Source organism: Dermacentor albipictus, chromosome 7 (genome assembly GCF_038994185.2).
Source record: "Dermacentor albipictus isolate Rhodes 1998 colony chromosome 7, USDA_Dalb.pri_finalv2, whole genome shotgun sequence".
Taxonomy (NCBI): Eukaryota; Metazoa; Arthropoda; class Arachnida; order Ixodida; family Ixodidae; genus Dermacentor; species Dermacentor albipictus.
The window spans coordinates 10287821-10304888 of record NC_091827.1 but is presented as its reverse complement, the minus strand read 5'-3'; the positions used below and the strand labels follow the sequence as shown (position 1 = coordinate 10304888).

Below are 17068 nucleotides of genomic sequence, written 5' to 3'. Positions count from 1 at the left end.
TTTATGGGGGAGAACGATTGCATTTGTGTTCTTTTACAGGGTTTCTTTCGCTTAGCTGTTTTCTCTTGCCACACAATTCGCGGCTCATTCTCTATAAGTGGGTACATGCCATATGTTTGAGGCCCATCATCACAATACTCGGGTGCTCGGGGCGCGTGAACCATGAGGTCAGTAAAACTTCTCTTACTAATGCAGTTCCTGCTGGTTACTATTTTTTCCAGAGTATAGTATATCCGAGCATGCATAGGATTGGTAGCCGAAGCGAATGAATGCAGCCCTTTCAAGCATTTCTTGCTATCCCTCGACGGAATGCAGAAAAACAAAACAGGGATTCTGCGCGCTAAAGAACCTCGCCCAGTGAAAATTCATCCGGTACAGAGTCTTTTCGTAGTTCATTTTTGTTGGCCTCCTTTCGAGCATAGTGACGGGGCTCCCCGCTGAAATACTTGAATACAGAGGAGCACCACATGTGGCGTCGGGGCACTATTCAAGCCGGCTGAGAAGTGCCACCCGGCTTGAATACCTAACAGTAACGTTCAAAAAGAGGCGGCGGGTGGGGAAGAACGACACCGCTTTAGTTAGGTAATTTTGAAACTCTCCAGCACCGATCGGGAGACAGCACGGTGATGCACACGGTACAAGACTAGTTTTACAAAATTCCTCTAAACTTAGCAGATACATTTTTCAACGGACATATAATGAATTGCACTCAGTAGGCACCACCAAACAGCACTGTATAACACTCTACACAAGTGCAAACTATATGCCAGAAAACATGAAAACAGATTATCATCCAGAACTTTAATAGCAGGAAGATGCAGGAAGAAGTGACAATAGTCTGCCGCGGCTCACGCTCTGGTTCACGTTATAGTTAGGTCGACAAGCAGCATAACCCCTCAGGCACACATTAATTTAGTCCATTAAAAAGTTATTTTCAGCTCATTTATTGCATCTTCAGAATCACGAACAAAATCGTACAGTTGCATATTGAACTGGAAATATTGAATTCTTCACCGAGTTTTGTTGTTTTGACAAGGATGTCGACTCCACGCAAACTTTCTCTATACAGAAGCGTCTGATATGACATCACTATTTCAGGTCCAATGTACTTGGAAATCACCAGCACAGTAACTTGAAAATTGTGCGTCATGTAAAACATTGTGCAACAAAAGTCGCAGTTTCGCCCGAAAGGCGATCGAAGCATCGACTGCGATAGCAAATTATTACACAGCTATACGAAGTAAGGGTAGTATAGCTTCACCGGCCGCATAAACTCGCAAACGTTCGCTTTCCAACTAAATTACCAAGCATGGTGTGACGCGCCCACAGGCAAACATGAACACTTGTCACTCGATGACCGCGTACACTCGCTGTCAAAACGCTGGCGTAAGGAAGCGCGGCAGCAGCACCGAGCGAACTGGCATTCGTGTTGCTTCTCGCTTTAACGCGAACTAAGCAGCGAGAACACAGCGCACAGAGAAGCCATCAGCTCTCGACGCACCTAGACTGTGTCCCTCCGTCGCAGGTTGCTTTCAAGATAGGGCTCACGCGTTCGCGCTCAGCCGTTGCGCGCGATGCGCCACGCCCTTGTGCCCTCGAGATCAGGCCACCCTCCTCGGCTAACCATCGCACGCTTTCACTCGCACACACAGCATACGGCGCGCGGCCACGATGGTATCGCACTTGGACTTTATACGGACACGCCGACGGCAGAAATGTACCTGGAGTGTCCATGTATGTAACTGCTATCGCAACAAAACCGTGAAATAAATGAACCTGCTACACAACGACATATACACTGACCCCTAGAAAAAAGTACCAGCCATCTACCTTCGAATTCGTTTTACTAGAACACTTTACGCAAGTTATTCTAAATTGCAGCACAGGTCCAATCAGAAGTGTTCCAACATATATATAATGTTTTAATGCATTTTTTTACCATCGGCGTTTTCGCTTTGGTGCACTATCTTGGTGTCCACAATTGTGCAAACATCTGTGGGTGGTAGTAAGTACAGAAAACCTGTGCACCACATTTCTGAAAACATACAAAAAAGAAGAGCAGCCTATCATGTCGCGTGAAGTTGCAAATACATATTCTTCGTGTAGAGGGAGGGCATATACGTCGGGATCATCGTCAGCCTATTTTTATGCCCGCTGCAGCCGAAGACCCATGCCTGCCATCGCTCTCAAGTTACTCCTGTCTTGCGCCAGCTGATTCCATTTTGTGACTACAAACTTCCTAACTTCATCACGCCACCCAATTCTCTGCCGTCCTCGACTGCGCTTCCCTTGCCATAGCACCTATTCTGTAACTCTAATAGACCACCAGTCATCTGCTCTGCGCATCACGTGGCCAGCCCAGCTGATTTCTTTCCCTCTTAATGTCTACTAGAATGTTGGCTTCCCCTGCTTGCTTTCTATTCTACATCGCTGTCTTCCTGTCTCTTAACGCGACACCTAGCATTATTTGTTCTACCTCTCGTTGCGTGGTCCTTAACTCCTCTTATTACGTCATAAAGGTGTCTTTGTGGCCGCTTTTCCAGCCAGCTGCACGTGAGTCAAGAGATGCTTCACAACTGCATGGCATCCCTCGCTAACACTGCGGCGCAAAGACCTTCAAGGCGCATCGAACCAGTCGAGGTGCTCATCAAGCTCAAGAAGTGTGGCAAGAAGGAGTACGAGCACTTCACAGGCAGCGTCAGGTAAGTCCTACGGGTTGCTAGCAGAAAATTGGACTCAGGTTTGTCTTGTGCAGAAGAGTATAGGCTTGGGCTGGTTGGTAAAACATAGTTACACTGGAAGCTTAGCGCGCAAAGGACGATCCACAAAGACTACGCAGGACAAGCGCTAAGACAGGAAAGCCTCTTTCCTTTCTTCTTTCTTGTGCACGTGTTTCTTTTTTTTTCTTGGCTAGTTTCTTTTATTAAATAAGTGACAAATTAACCTTCTGAACTACGTCGACGATGTGCAGTCGGGTACGGTTCTCAGCAATTGAAACGCGAGGCTCGGAGCACGTGACTGCCGGCACCTTTGGCGTCGACAGTAGTCACTGAGGTCACCGATCCGATGCATTTTTGATGCGAAAGCGTCAAATCGCCCACTGAGTGAAAATGCTGGCGCCTGTCATCTGTAGGAGCGAAACGGCGCCTAACTTCCGATTGGCTGCGACGCCACGTCACCGGTCCGCCCCGACGGAGCAGAGCGGGCGAAAGGGAAAGGGCGTGAGGGGAGAGGGCATCGCTGCGGCGCCACGTCATCCTCGCGCTCGGAGGCCTGTGTTATACGTGCGTTCTTTGCCCGGGTCTCACCTGCGTTCTAACTGCGCCTCGGTAAGGCCAAATCCCAAGGCGCCAAGCGTCTCAACGCACTCGCTTGTTCGCGAGGAGTACATAATTCGAAGGACCGCTCGGCGGCGTTCAATCGGACGTTAATGCTTTCGCATTCACGACTCATAGGAAGAGCTTATAGGTGTCCTCGGACTTTTCTGGCAAGTGTCACACGAATGCGAGAGTCCTCGTGATGCATCGTGACTGCGTTCAGTCCCTCTGAGCTCGTTGGTGGCCCAAGAAGCGCCGCCCACTATGCGCTTCATTCGCTGAGCACTAAACATACAGGGCACTTTTCTTTTGGCCGCACCAAATTTTTTTAAAGATTGCCTATGGCAGATAGCACAATTCTAACCCTTGATCTAAACTACTCGATGAGGTTGTCATTAGTTCTACGAGAAATCAAAACGTTCAACCGAACAAATATGTTAATTACGCTAGTTCACGTTTTTTAATTAATTAACTTACGCCACATATCGCAATAGACGAAATATACACTCGCTGAGTTCGCACGGCGTATCTACTCGGAACGAATTCTCTGGACAGCACCAGTTCCGATATATTAATTTTCAATGTGTCTGTCGAAATGCATTCGTGTTCCCGTTACTTTTGTGCTTGAATGCATAAAACGGTGGTTTCTTAAAAACTATGATGCATTATATGCATGACTGCATCCTGTTTATCATGTTCATTACGTGTTTTACATCACGTGTGTTTAAAAGTGTTTTTTTTCTTCTTTTCTCACATTTTTATAGGTTATGGTAAATTGTACCCATATATTTAATTTGTGCTGAAGTACTTAATTCTTTTGGTTGGCGGAGCAAAAACCTTCGCAATAACACACTCGTTATCATATAATGTATTTATATTATTTGTTCGCAAATACTATCATTTGTATTTGCCCTTCAATCCCATGAGGGATTGACAGTATGTGAAATAAATAAATAAATAAATAAATAAATAAATAAATAAATAAATTGCACAATGGCCAGTTCTTTTAAGTCAGCTTCTCCGCAGTACTGAGATGTCACGCGGCGAAACATACAAAAAGATATGGTGAAGCAAGAGTGGAAAGCGGCCACTGCCACGAGACACAATACGTGTTCCTTAAATATACATGCACGCCCATGCCATCCCCAATCATAGTGCGAGCTCCGAGAGGTTTCATAACTGCACTGGCAAGCCATTCAAAGCTGCTTGTAACGTTGATGAGACCTAGAAGGATAGCAAAATCTCTCTCTCTCACTCTCTAACCCTCCCCCCACCCTCATTTGGCGAATCTTCCGAATTTCAATGTCCACGAGTTGACAGCTGTACATTTAACTTGTGCGGTCCGCATAAGCTGTTCACTTAACCGTTCGATGATTTCTGCAGTGGTTATGTTCCCGATAATGTCCAACTTGTTGCTGGCTCATCTTGCGAGGCATGCTTAATGAAAAAAAAAAACATGAAAAAGACAAGTCCACTTCCCGAAACATTGGCTCCAGCTTTCACCTTGTTCTCGTTCTGCTCATTGTCTTGCATTTGCATCTCCCACCTTCGTCGTGTTTTCCCTGGATGCTAAATGAAATTCGCGTGTACGTCTGGTTCTTTTCTCTCTCTCTCTCTCTCTCTGTCTTCAGGCTCAAGCACACCCCGAGGCCTTGTTTTCGGGTCTGCATCGTCGGCGGCGAGCAAGACATTCAAGAAGCCGTGGCCAACCGGTTGGATTTCTTGGACTTGCCGACAGTGAAAGATATCGGCAAGGTCCCCGAGTGGCCCGAGTTCTCGGTACGCCCACCACGTTACAAACCCGCGTTCCTTTATCCCGCGTGCTTCTTGCCCTTGGAGAGATGTTGCGGACACGCTTTCTCTCTCTCTCTCTATTCCTCTTCTACCTCTAAGGTGCCACCGCGTCGAACGCTTTAAAAGCCGAGACCAAGTAGAAAGTATATACCGTATTTTCGCGATTCTAATCACCCCCCGATTCTAAGCACACCCCTCTACTTTCGCGACACAATTTGGGAAAAAAGTTTGCATGCGAATCTAAGGACCCCCCTATTGTTAGGAAGAGCGCGCAGCCAAGACCGCCAAGCGCGTTTGCTCGCTCTGTCATCGAGCCGGAGCCGTCGGAGTCCCGAGGTGGAACGGTGTCCGCGGCGCGATCTTGCCGCACAGCCGGACTGCAGAGCCGCGCGGACTCGTGAGTGGCAGTGATAGTGACTAAGCATCCGACACAAGCGGTGGGCTCACTGTCTGCACCGAGTTTTCTTTTAGATGTTTGCAAAATAAAATGTTATTTCTCGCACCCGTCTCGTCGTGATGTCGCAGCGAAAAGGGGGAGGGGGGGTCAATCCAGATTTTTCGAATCTAAGCACACCCTCACACCGAGCATCGCGATCATGAAAAAAACGGGGTGCTTAGAATCGAGTAAGTAAGGTATCACTTAAAATGGAACTGGGTCGGACATGTAATGTGTAGGGTGCATAACCGGTCGACAAATCAGCTACAGAATGGGCGCCAAGGGAATGGAAGCGCAGTCGAAGACGGCAGAAAACTAGTGGGTCGATGAAGTTATAAAATTCACGGGTGCTAGTTGGAATCGGTTAGCGCAAGACTGCAGGGGTAATCGGGGGACATAAAAATATGATGATGATGATGATGGTGGTGGATTTGGTCGTTTCATTTCGAATACATGTGCCTATTATTGTAAAACTGAAATTCTTCAAAGGCGACGCAATACCTTCTGGGCATGGCCCGCAAACTGGAAGTATATACTTCCTCAATCAGGAAAAGTTTGCACCTTCGACACGCCAAGCCAGGAAAAAAAAATTGCTGTAATTTGCCAGGGCACGAACGAATCCCTTTAGATTAGCGGTTGATAAGCTTAGAACTGACAATTCGACATGCATTGACGACCCCACAAGCAACTCTGTTGTCTTATCTACGCGATAGCTATGGGCCAACGCACGCGTTAGCAAACCATTATCGGAACCTTCCATCTCTCTCTCAATATGAGTTTCATTTAAATTAAATTATGGGGTTTTACGTGCCAAAACCACTTTCTGATTATGAGGCACGCCGTAGTGGGGGACTCCGGAAATTTCGACCACCTGGGGGTTCTTTAACGTGCACCTAAATCTAAGTACACGGGTGTTTTCGCATTTCACCCCCATCGAAATGCGGCCGCCGTGGCCGGGATTCGATCCCGCGACCGTGTGCTCAGCAGCCTAACACCATAGCCACTGAGCAACCACGGCGGGTGAGTTTCATTTACTAACACCAGAAGTGTCCTGCCTAAATGCTTTCAAGCCTCCTCATACCTTGATTATAGCAAATCGGACATTCTAGCACCAATGCAGACTCGGTTGCATCCTAATATAGGGGCCGTGAATGGCTAGTTGGTAAACGTCTACACCAGTTATCGACATGATCATGCACAAAAGAGGGGCGGAGGGGTATTGCTTGCCATTAAAAAAGGGTATCCCATATTTCGTTATCGGTACGAATTGTAATCTTGAAATAATATGGGCTGCTAGCTTGCCGGGCTCACGCTGCTAGCCTACCATCATGCGTTTAATTTCTATCGCCCACGTGATGCTAGTCATTTGTTCCTAGAAGACTTAAGAAGCAGCATTTCTGCCACGACCCTGATTAATAATTACATTTACCTTTTCGGAGATGTTCATTTCCTTAGCATTGACTGGGTCCTTTTGTGATCGTCCTGCCATATTTCAACGGACTTTGTTAACCTAATATTGTGCTTTAATCTTTCACAGGCTGTAAATAAACCTGCGCGCAGTACTAACTTCCTATAGATTTAGTGCTAGCCATGGTTACCTAAGCGCTGTACGCCCAATTCAATTCATTGATGGTTTTAGCGACCACACACTATATACTTCAGTTTACTATTCATAAGTCAGCAACAAACGTAGATGCCATAACTAACAAGATCATCCGTAATTACAATAAAGCAGACTATGACTGCATGAATGCGAAATTGACGGCGTTTTTCCATCAGTCTTTTATACAAACTTTTTTGATGCGTTCTGTAGATGAAAACTGGCTGGTATTCAGAATACTCAGCTGACTGGTATGTTCTCCTTATTGCCACTTCCCACGATAACAAAAATGCTGGTTCAGGTACGTCACTGCGCAGGATTCAAAAATAAAAATAAACGCCTTTACGGAACTGCCAAGATTTCGTCCAGCCCGTCCTCCTGGGCGAAGTATACAAGGCATGCTTGAAACAACATTGTTCCTCGTGCAGTTAAGGACAAATACTAGACACATCTGACCTTCCCTTCCTTTTACGCTCTAATCCAAGACGGTATTGGCAAACCATATCGCCTTATCATGACTTGCGACAACTTAATCTTCTCAAAAATGATAATGCTCATTTAGGCGACGCGCAGTGCTCGTCTGAGTTTAACCGTTTTTTTTCTGCTTTATTCGCAAAGGAGGATAATCTGAGCGTACTTATCGCTCCTGAACTAGATTATCTTCATATATGGAACCTATAGCAATCAGTGCAGATGGTAGTTCGTGCCTTATAAACAATATAACATTATCGTCTTCTGCCGGTATAGATAATCCGAACTCTAGATTAAAGGAGATTAAAAGTACGTTAGCACTATATAGTTAAATTCAGTGTTGTATATTTATACAGTCGTTGTCAACCGAGCAATTGCCTGCAGATAGGAAGGTGGTTAAAGTTATTCCTGTATTCAAAGCCGAAAACCGAAACGCACCTGATAATTAGTGCCCCGTCTCCTTAATATGCATTTGTTGTAAGTTGCTCGAGAGCATATCATCGCATCACACATCTACAACCACCTATAGAGTCTACTCATTTCTCTTTATTTTTTTCGTTTTTATCAATGAGCATGGCTTTATCGAAAAACCTGTCCTGCGATACGCAGTCGCTTGAGTTTACAACCGATCTGCATTCTAACATGGAGAGTAACTTCCAGACTGATAGCATTTTTCTCGAGTTTACGAAAAAATTTTGACCGCGTCACCCATTGCCGTTTGTTTTCTAAATTGAATTCTCTCGGACTAAACTCTGCTACTTAGTTTATAAGCTTTATATCACTTCGTCAACAATTTACATTTAATAAAAACCGTGCCTTCAGCTCTGGTTGATGCATTGCGACTTCGGAAGTCCTTCAGGGCATCGTTTTAGGCCCTTTAGTCTTTTTATTCTATATTAATGATTTGCCAGCTAACATTCCTTAATATATTCGGCTATTCGCTTATGATCGTGTCGTTTACTGAAAAATAACTTCTCCCGGTGATTACCTTGTCCTACAAAGTGACATTAAGCTTATAAGCATGTGGTCGTGCCGCAAATGATAAATGGTTCTAAACTGAAGCAAACGCAAGCTCATTCCTTTCAGTTGCAAACAATCGATCCCACTCAGATTGTCCTATTTTATTATCTCTGTCGTGTCTCGGATTGAATCCTACAATACGCAGGATCACACCTCACACCTAGTCCTTCATGGTAATCCCATATTGCTACTATTTGTGCTGTTGGGCCGGTACACTGTTCGCAATCTGCGTAAATCGTTACCTACCATTCTTAAGCTGGCGCATCAAATGTTCATTCGGCCGCATTTGGAACTTGCATAATCGATCTGGTCCCCTTCCACCAAGAATACTTAATCACCAAGTCAGAACGCGTACAATATCGGACTTCCAATAATTTCCAGAAATGATTCCGGAAATTATGACTGCAGCTTTAGCGTTACCGAAATGAAACTTAACGTTCCACTAAAACCTCTTCATATTCGCCATTTTGTTTTCCTCTTATGTATACTTCATGGAAACATTAATCTTGCCAGGCCATCTTATTTATATTCAGAAACATCTCCGCACAGATCCGGTGGCACGCACCACTCGCGCGCTGCCCAATCACTCTCGTAGACCATGCTGGAATGTGGCTGCTGCCGACGTTTCGAATCTGCTGGAGCCTGATGATTTACGGTTGTTCGTACGCATACTACTGTAGTCCTTTGGGAGCGACACCACATCGTATATATACCGTACGTTTCCTGCATCGCGCGCGCGCGTTTTTTGTGCACATTTATTTAGCCTATACAGAACAGACCACAGAATTTACATTCCGAAGTTTTACGTGCCGAAACGACAATATATCGTAAAACACGCCAGTGAGGGGGGGGGGGGGCGATCTCCGTAATCATTTTGATCACCTGAGATTCTTTAAGGAGCGCACGAATCTATAAGTACACGAGCGCTTTTTTAATTTCCGCCTCCTTTGAAATGCGGCGGCCGCGGCGAGGATCGCACCCGCGACCTCCAGCTCGACAGCGCAACGCGACAGCCACACTAAGCTATATACTAATAATAATATTTGGGGTTTTACGTGCCAAAACCACTTTCTGATTATGAGGCACGCCGTAGTGGAGGACTCCGCAAATTTCGACCACCAGGGGTTCTTTAACGTGCACCTAAATCTAAGCACACGGGTGTTTTCGCATTTCGCCCCCATCGAAATGCGGCCGCCGTGGCCGGGATTCGATCCCGCGCCCTCGTGCTCAGCAGCCCGACACCATAGCCACTGAGCAACCACGGCGGGTAAGCTATATACCGCGGCCGGTGCCAAGAACACCAATGCGCTCAGTTTGAACAGAAGGGGTGCGGTCATCGAGGGCCCACCACAAGAGGGAAACTTGCATTATATATACTTCGACGGAATGGCAGAGACACACTTACTATGTAGATGACCTTGGATGAACAGGATGCACTCGAACGTATGCAACGGAATCGAAGGAACACTTAACGCAAGGCCGGCGTCTCGCGATGGCGGATTGTACTTCGCAAAAAAATAATAATAATAATGCGCATAACCCTCCGAATTATCGAGCTAGAACACCGTGACAACATACAGAAGGCAATGAAAAAACAGTATGCGCAGCATTTTTACGACCTTAGAAAGCGAACTTGGACAGCAACGTGTGCCTTTCTCATGATAAGTTCATCAGCTCCTTTCCTGCAGACTAGGGCTATATCGACAGTCCAACGACTTGTCCAGCGACCAAGCTCCTCTCGATTCTACGATATCTGTGGCGACATGCTGGCTCTCTCGGTATCTCGCAGTCCTGATCTTGTCAGCATTTGTCAGTGTGAAGTTCCCATCACTGCTCGCAAGCACGCTATCGGACGCAGTTGTCAGCATTGCCATAGTTTGCCGCCTGATCTAGTAAGCTTGGCCCATAGATTGCAGCGGCTTAGCCGTGACAAGGTTATTCGATTTTTGACCACGGCAGCCGCATTTCGATGGAGGCGGAATGCGTGCAATAACGCCCGTGTACAGTCGCGATCAATTTGAAGGTGATCGCTCGAGCGGCCACCGAAACTAGGAGCAGCGCCACGTTACGTCATCGCCGTCGGTCTAGAGGGAAACCTCAGATAGCTCCCCTCTCTCTCTTTTGGTGTTCCCTGAAAAGCTGTCACTCCCGTCACCGTTCATGGCATAACCTGCGAATTCATTTCGATTGCGTTATGAGCGTTTGCACAGAGGCGTCATTGTTAGTCAAGATATGCATGAGGAAGCGACGCACACAGATCATTTCCATGAAAGGGAAACAAACACAAAAATGTGGCGAGTTGGTCTTGGTGGTGGCGATTGCAGCCTGGAAGAGCATAATAGGGGAAGAAGGCAGCGCAATTTTTATCTTCGCAGTTCCGAAATCGGCCGCTATGCTGCTTGGAAGGCCCGCCAGTCGATGCTCGCGCGATCACTTTCAAATTGATCGCGACTGTACACCTGCTTTGGGTACACGTTAAGGAAACCCAGGTGGTCGACATCAATCCTGATCTAAAACATACATGTTAAAGAAACCTAAAGATCACCCTCGTATACGTGAGGTTATTACGTAGCTGAAGGTGGCCTTTTAGACTTCTGACGTATGGCCTCGCCCAAGCAGACGACTCGTGTACGTTGTGGTTAGCGAATACGGCACAAATCCCAGCACGCTGCCTTCAAGATTATCAGTTTGCCAGAGGCAAGGATGTTATATACTTTAACATAAGCTTTATGTGACCTGTTCTCCGCGCACGCTGCCAGATCTCGGCGATCATGCCGTGGAGCCGCGATGGCTCTCAACGTTCTGGGTCGTGCGTCATTTCCGGTGAGCAGTAATGGCGACGTTTTCTCGAGTTTTAAGTTTCGTTTTCAAAAGACGTCTACATTTGCGAATGTTGTTTCTCTGACGTATAACTCTAACGTACTTCAAACGTAAAGTATAGCACGGAGGCTGCTCTGTGTCTGCACAATTTTATGCCAGGTTTTTTTTTTCTCTTTTTTTTTTACGAAGCCCGAGATTGTGTTGCGGTCTTTAATACTGTGTATTTTAATGTTGCCCTCAGTGGCCAGGCTACACACCACTCAGCTATTGTTGTGGGTTTTGAGCTGCTCATCTCACGTGCCTTCTTTCACCTACGCAGCTAAGAAGTACGATGCTTTCTTGGTGTCGAAGCCTCTACTCAGCCAGTTCAACGCCTACTTGGGCTATGCTGTGGTAGGCGAGCACAAGGCGCCCGTCGGATTCTCACCCGAGCAGCCCATGATGGCCAAGATCAAGGAGGCCGAGAACACAGCCAAGATTCTCTTGAAGGCATGTTGCCGTGATAGTTTCTCTATATACCTTTCTACATGTTAAAGCCGTGTTGTTGCGGTCACCATCGCTAGCACTAGCAATACCTGTCATCGGTCGTGTCATGTTCATTGTACCGATTCTCTAAAAGTAGATCACCGAAGGGGCAGACAGGCTTTTTCGAAAGCTGACGAAGAATCGTCTGGTCAGGGGGCATGCTAAATAAGGCAAAGGCATCCGGTCCTCGACCAAATCAACGTTAATTTACATTTTGGAGCCCATACTGTTTCCTTGTGCAGTAGACACATGACCTCGCGTCTAAGGCGTCGTGTAAGAAGAATTCGTATGAGCTCCGAAACGTGAACATTCAGCTTTTGAGACCCGAACTTTTTTTAACGAAGTGTTTCGCTTCTTTTTTTTGCAGAAGTAGTTATATGTATGTACGGTACAAGAAGTAATCCCCGCAAAAGCAGTTTACCAGCACTCTATCCGTTCACCTACTCATCATCATTGGGAAATGAGCTTAAACTGTTACTGTGTAGTGCGCAGATTCGAGCATGAGGCTAGTAAATAAATGTTTGCTTGCTCTCTCTCCCTTTCTATGTCTATCAACCCATGCAGCGCATTTTTTGCTCCGTTCGCAGCGTAAGCAGCTCGCAGTCGCCGTGGGCCACGTGGACATGCTGCCCGAGCATTTGGCGGATAACGTGAACCGGGTCGTGGCGCATCTGAAACGCTTGCTCAAGGAAAACCCCAAGGACGTCCACACGTTTCGCATCAAACGCCGTTCGGGACCCACCGTGAAGCTCTGCTGACCCTCGTGCGCCTTCAGAGTCGCGTTTGGAAGCGGCTGAGAACAGCACGAGTCACGTTGTGCGCACAAGCAGGCGCTGTTCCTGGAAACGCAGGGATCTGTCCCGGCTGGTGTGCATCGTTCATTAACGAGCCGAAACGTCAGAGAGAAGGCATACTATAGACAGCAAGGTTAAAGGACTGTCGCGGCGTTTCATTTGTCGTTGGTGCTGGCGTTCGAATTTGCTCATCTTCGAAATCGTAGAACATTGGCTTGCAATTACAATACAACACTGGCAATACTTGTGAGAGGCCCTGACTGAATTTCAGTGTGTGTGTGCTTTAAAGCGAAGGCTTCTTTGCCAACCTTCCTGGAGTATGGCATGTGGTTGCTGTGAATCTCGCCGTGTAGGCTGAGATGGTTCCCGGACAGAGTAATTAAAGGTGGTGGCCTGGTTAGCCACCGTAGTCTGGTCCTGACCCAACGCGCACGGTATGCGTCTTCTGAACTGATTTAATGGGCTCCGAAACGCGAATCGTTCATGGAGGCAGTCACTGGCAGAACCTGCAGAAAGGGTGAGAGTGGGTAAATGGTAGATGTCTGATTATCTTCCGCTGAGATTGCTCCGTCTGAGCTGGTTTCAGTGCCCGACTGCAGGAAAGGTGGAGATTAGCGGTGTGGTGCGAGGGCGACGACTTGGCAGCTGGTGAAAGGTGCGAACCACTCCCCCACGTATGCTGCTCTTCTCGGGAACATCTTTCGCCTTTCAATGTTCCTGGAGCCAGTGGCGTAGCAACAGGGGGGGCCGGGGGGCCGTGGGACCCGGGTGCAGGGGCCAGAGGGAGGGGGGGGGGTGTCATAAGCCTGAAGACACCCCTCTTTACGCCGGCTTGACTGGGCGAAAATGGCAAAGAATGCTCCGGTATCCAGTAGCCCGAGCTCATGTACCCGATGCGTTGCGCCGCAGAATTGTCGGCTGCAGCTCTATCAGCACCCCATGAAATAATTGCACGATTGTGCGGGCTAAGAAATTTAATTCCCAAAATGGTCGCTAAACTATTCGCCTTAGCGGAATGTTTCATGTGGGGTGTGGCGTGCGTTCATGCTGGGAGCAGGAGTCGCTAAACATACAGTAAGGCGTTGAGGCTCTTGGGTCGCTCTTCCGTTCAGAACGTACAGCGAAGACGAACAAAGACAGCAGTAAGAGGGCGTTCAACGAGCGCGCCCGGCACTCTCGTTTACGGCGAAGCGTTCTTTCTGTTCGGCAAGTCGGTGCGAAACCTGCCGTTATGTTTCGCGCTTTCCTTCTTACCCTCGAAAGTTTCAGAAAACTGTTGTTATTGTGTGACTTCATGTCAAGTACAGTGTCTGTGTCAGCTGCACAGAATTAAAAAAAAAATTGATCCCTCAACCCTCTCCATTGCGAGTGCAGACCAACAGGTTTCGCTGGCGCGGGCTTCATCAAGGTCCTTTTTAGAGCGCAGCTCTTTGGCGTCCGTTCCTGGGTTTCGCGTCGTCGTCTTCGTCGGCGTTGTCGTCGTCGTCGGCGTTGTCGTCGGCCTCGTAACCAGCTCGCCGACGAATCTGCTGCTCCGCCGCCGCGCATGCGCGCTGTCGGCTCTCCGGGCGAGGGAGGATGATGGAAGGGAGGAGGAGAGACTGTGGAGGAGGGCTGGCTACACAAATGGCTCTATGGCGTCCGTTCCTGGATTTCGCGTCGTCGTCGGCGTCGTCGTCGGCGTTGTCGTCGGCCTCGTAACCAGCTCGCCGACGAATCTGCTCCGCCGCCGCGCATGCGAGCTGTCGGATGATAGATAGTGATCTAGGGAAAGGAAGGACGCTTGGTTCTGCAACCCGTCAGGGAGCACGGCGAAGCGTCATCAGGGGAGAGGGAATGGGTAGTGAAAGATGATAGAGAAAGAGGGAGGGTGTGGCCTAATAGACTCCACTATACGCGGCAGGTAGCTGTCGGCTCTCCGGGCGAGGGAGGATGATGGAAGGGAGGAGGAGAGACTGTGGAGGAGGGCTGGCTACACAAATGGCTCTTTGGCGTCCGTTCCTGGGTTTCGCGTCGTCGTCGGCGTTATCGTCGGCCTCGTAACCAGCTCCGCCCCCCTTTCATCCCCCCAGCGCTAGCAGCGACCGACTGATACCGCTTTCGTGAGTCCGCTACCGCACTCACGAAAGACGTCGTGCACTTCCTGCAACTCGCATTAACCGTCCATCGATCCACACCGATGTTAGTAGTGGGGGACTTTAATGTTGACATAAAGACAAACAGCAATTTCCTAAGACTTATGCGGGAGAACATCCCGTTCCTCTCGCTCGTAACGCGTCCCACGGCTGTGACAACCTCGCGAGGCACTTGTATAGATCTCGTCTTTGAGAATCAAGCATTGGTGTACCAAGTCGAATATATATCAGTCTATTTCTCCGACCACAAAGCTTCCTTCATGACTGTCAAGAACTGGTAGTGGAGTCTTTGTTAAAGGAATACGTGCGAAAAATAAAAAAAAAATTCTGTGATAGCGCATACATGTGTTGCTCGATTTCTTTGCCTCAATCTATCGAAAACGTGAAACAGCTTATTTGCTGCGCTCAAATTTCGCATTAGGAAGTAACGTAATCGTCGGTAATTTTTTTTTTTTTTATGGTGACGCCAAGAATCGACGCGAAGCGTGTTCTATTCTGGTCCCAATCTTTTGGTGGTACCGCAGCTAGGATAATCACGTTTGTCCGTATAGCAGCAAATAAAAACAAGGCTTTATTGATCACAATAAAGAGAAGTCGTAATTGTCATAAAATTGGCGCCCGCGCAGCAGGGAGGCAGGTGGCGTTTTCCGTTTTTCTAATATGGTGGGGAGATCAGCGTCACTGAGACATAATTTAATTTTCGTTTTCATTCAGGGCTGCCCACAGCCAAAATACTGCGGGCCATAGTACCTACGACGATTTTTGTGAAGTTGTTGTTGGGCAAGATATGAATGTCGGCCTTCAATTTTGCAAATTACAATGTTGCCGCTGAAATTGGTAATTAAAACTTTATAATTTTTTTTTAACTTCTGACGTGAGCCGTATTTGCCACGATTCCGCATTTGGATTGGTTGCCAAGCCTTACAGTCTGACAGAAGATGTGCACATGCGCTTATCACAAGTTATCAGTGCAGCACACTGTGTTATTCTGCGCAGAAAAAAACAGCGTGTATGGGCTTCGAGCTCCACTGTGGTATAACTCTACCACTGGAAAAGCTGGTGCCACCGTAGGCGTGGCGTGCTATTAGGGATCACGTGGACATAGCGGCCGCGTCGGCTGCTTCGGGAGCGCCGAAGCGAGCTGAAAAGGAAAGTTTAAGTTCCCTCGTACGCTGCGGTCCTCATTTATTGGCGGGATTTTCCCGCTTCGAGTGTCTCCTTTACAACGATTGAAAACACTACAATAGGTAGTGGCTGCCTTTGAAGGTGCGCAACATGGTAGGCTGCTGCTCAGTGCTGCAGTGCCGAACGTACGCAACGGAGCCCGGTGTCAGCCTTATTCATACGTAGCCGCAGGACAAGAAGCTGCTTGAAGCTTGGCTCGCGAAACATAAAACCAGCAAACAGTCATCGGCTACAACTCGGGCATGCAGCAAGTACAGACGCGAGGAAGATTTCTGCTTCGGCGCCGGGTCTGCTATATTCGAAAAACGCGAACTGAGACGCTCGCCCGAGTCCGCTGCCCGACTAATGTCATGACGGTTTGGTCTGTGAACATTGTCGATGCTATAGATATTGGCAAGTTGAGTGGAGTGGAAAGGAAGCGGTAAGAAACAAATTTTAAAAAAGCATGGCATATGGTCATGTTTGTATTATGAAATAATGCACTGAATTACAAAAAAAGGAGCAGTGGGAAATTGCACGCTGAGAAAACCGATAAGCATACAGTGTGACGCAACTCGAGAAATAATATTGAAACCTCCAAGAATTTAGAAAAAAAATGGCTGTGGCTTAGCTAAGGTTAAGCCCAGGATGCGAAGCATACTAGCCTTTATTTTATTTGTTGAACCACTGTTTAGCCTGGTGAACTGCTGTTCCTTGGCTATATTTGGTTCGGCTAGACGAAGAAACAACTCATGCGTTACCCTGCTTCGCCTTCAAGAGTGGAACGCGACAGCGTTCCCGTCGATCCGCCAGCCACTACGCGCCCCGCATTGGACGCGGTGAGCGTCGAGCAACGCAGCGTTCGGCGCGGCAACGAAATGTGCGCCTGAGCAAGCGTCGCACGCCTGAGCCTTAGAAACAGCTCGTTTCTAAGGCAACACCGCATTCACTAGAGGCGCTTTTGTACCGCTTTGAAGCATCGTACTCGTGGC

General features: G+C 47.7%; 2 protein-coding genes across 3 annotated transcripts in view; one reads left to right on the top strand and one right to left on the bottom strand.

The window, feature by feature from the left end:
* Positions 1 to 10366, bottom strand: part of LOC135904351 (uncharacterized) — a 28466-nt gene extending 18100 nt beyond the window's left edge. The window contains exon 1 of the mRNA XM_065434996.2: positions 10044 to 10366. The gene's annotated coding sequence lies outside the window, so the exon portion shown is untranslated. The remainder of the gene's footprint in view (positions 1 to 10043) is intronic.
* Positions 82 to 12977, top strand: LOC135904354 (large ribosomal subunit protein uL1-like). Of its 2 annotated transcripts, XM_065435002.1 has the most exons (5): positions 82 to 167; positions 2544 to 2702; positions 4949 to 5096; positions 11778 to 11947; positions 12571 to 12977. In XM_065435002.1, exons 1-4 carry the CDS (start codon positions 163 to 165, stop codon positions 11853 to 11855), a joined length of 390 nt encoding a protein of 129 aa, XP_065291074.1. In that variant the 5' UTR covers positions 82 to 162; the 3' UTR covers positions 11856 to 11947; positions 12571 to 12977. The 2 variants fall into 2 exon arrangements, with proteins under 2 accessions (XP_065291074.1, XP_065291072.1); XM_065435000.2 differs by lacking the exons at positions 82 to 167; positions 2544 to 2702; positions 4949 to 5096 and adding an exon at positions 11083 to 11461.
* Positions 12978 to 17068: the final 4091 nt, after the last annotated feature.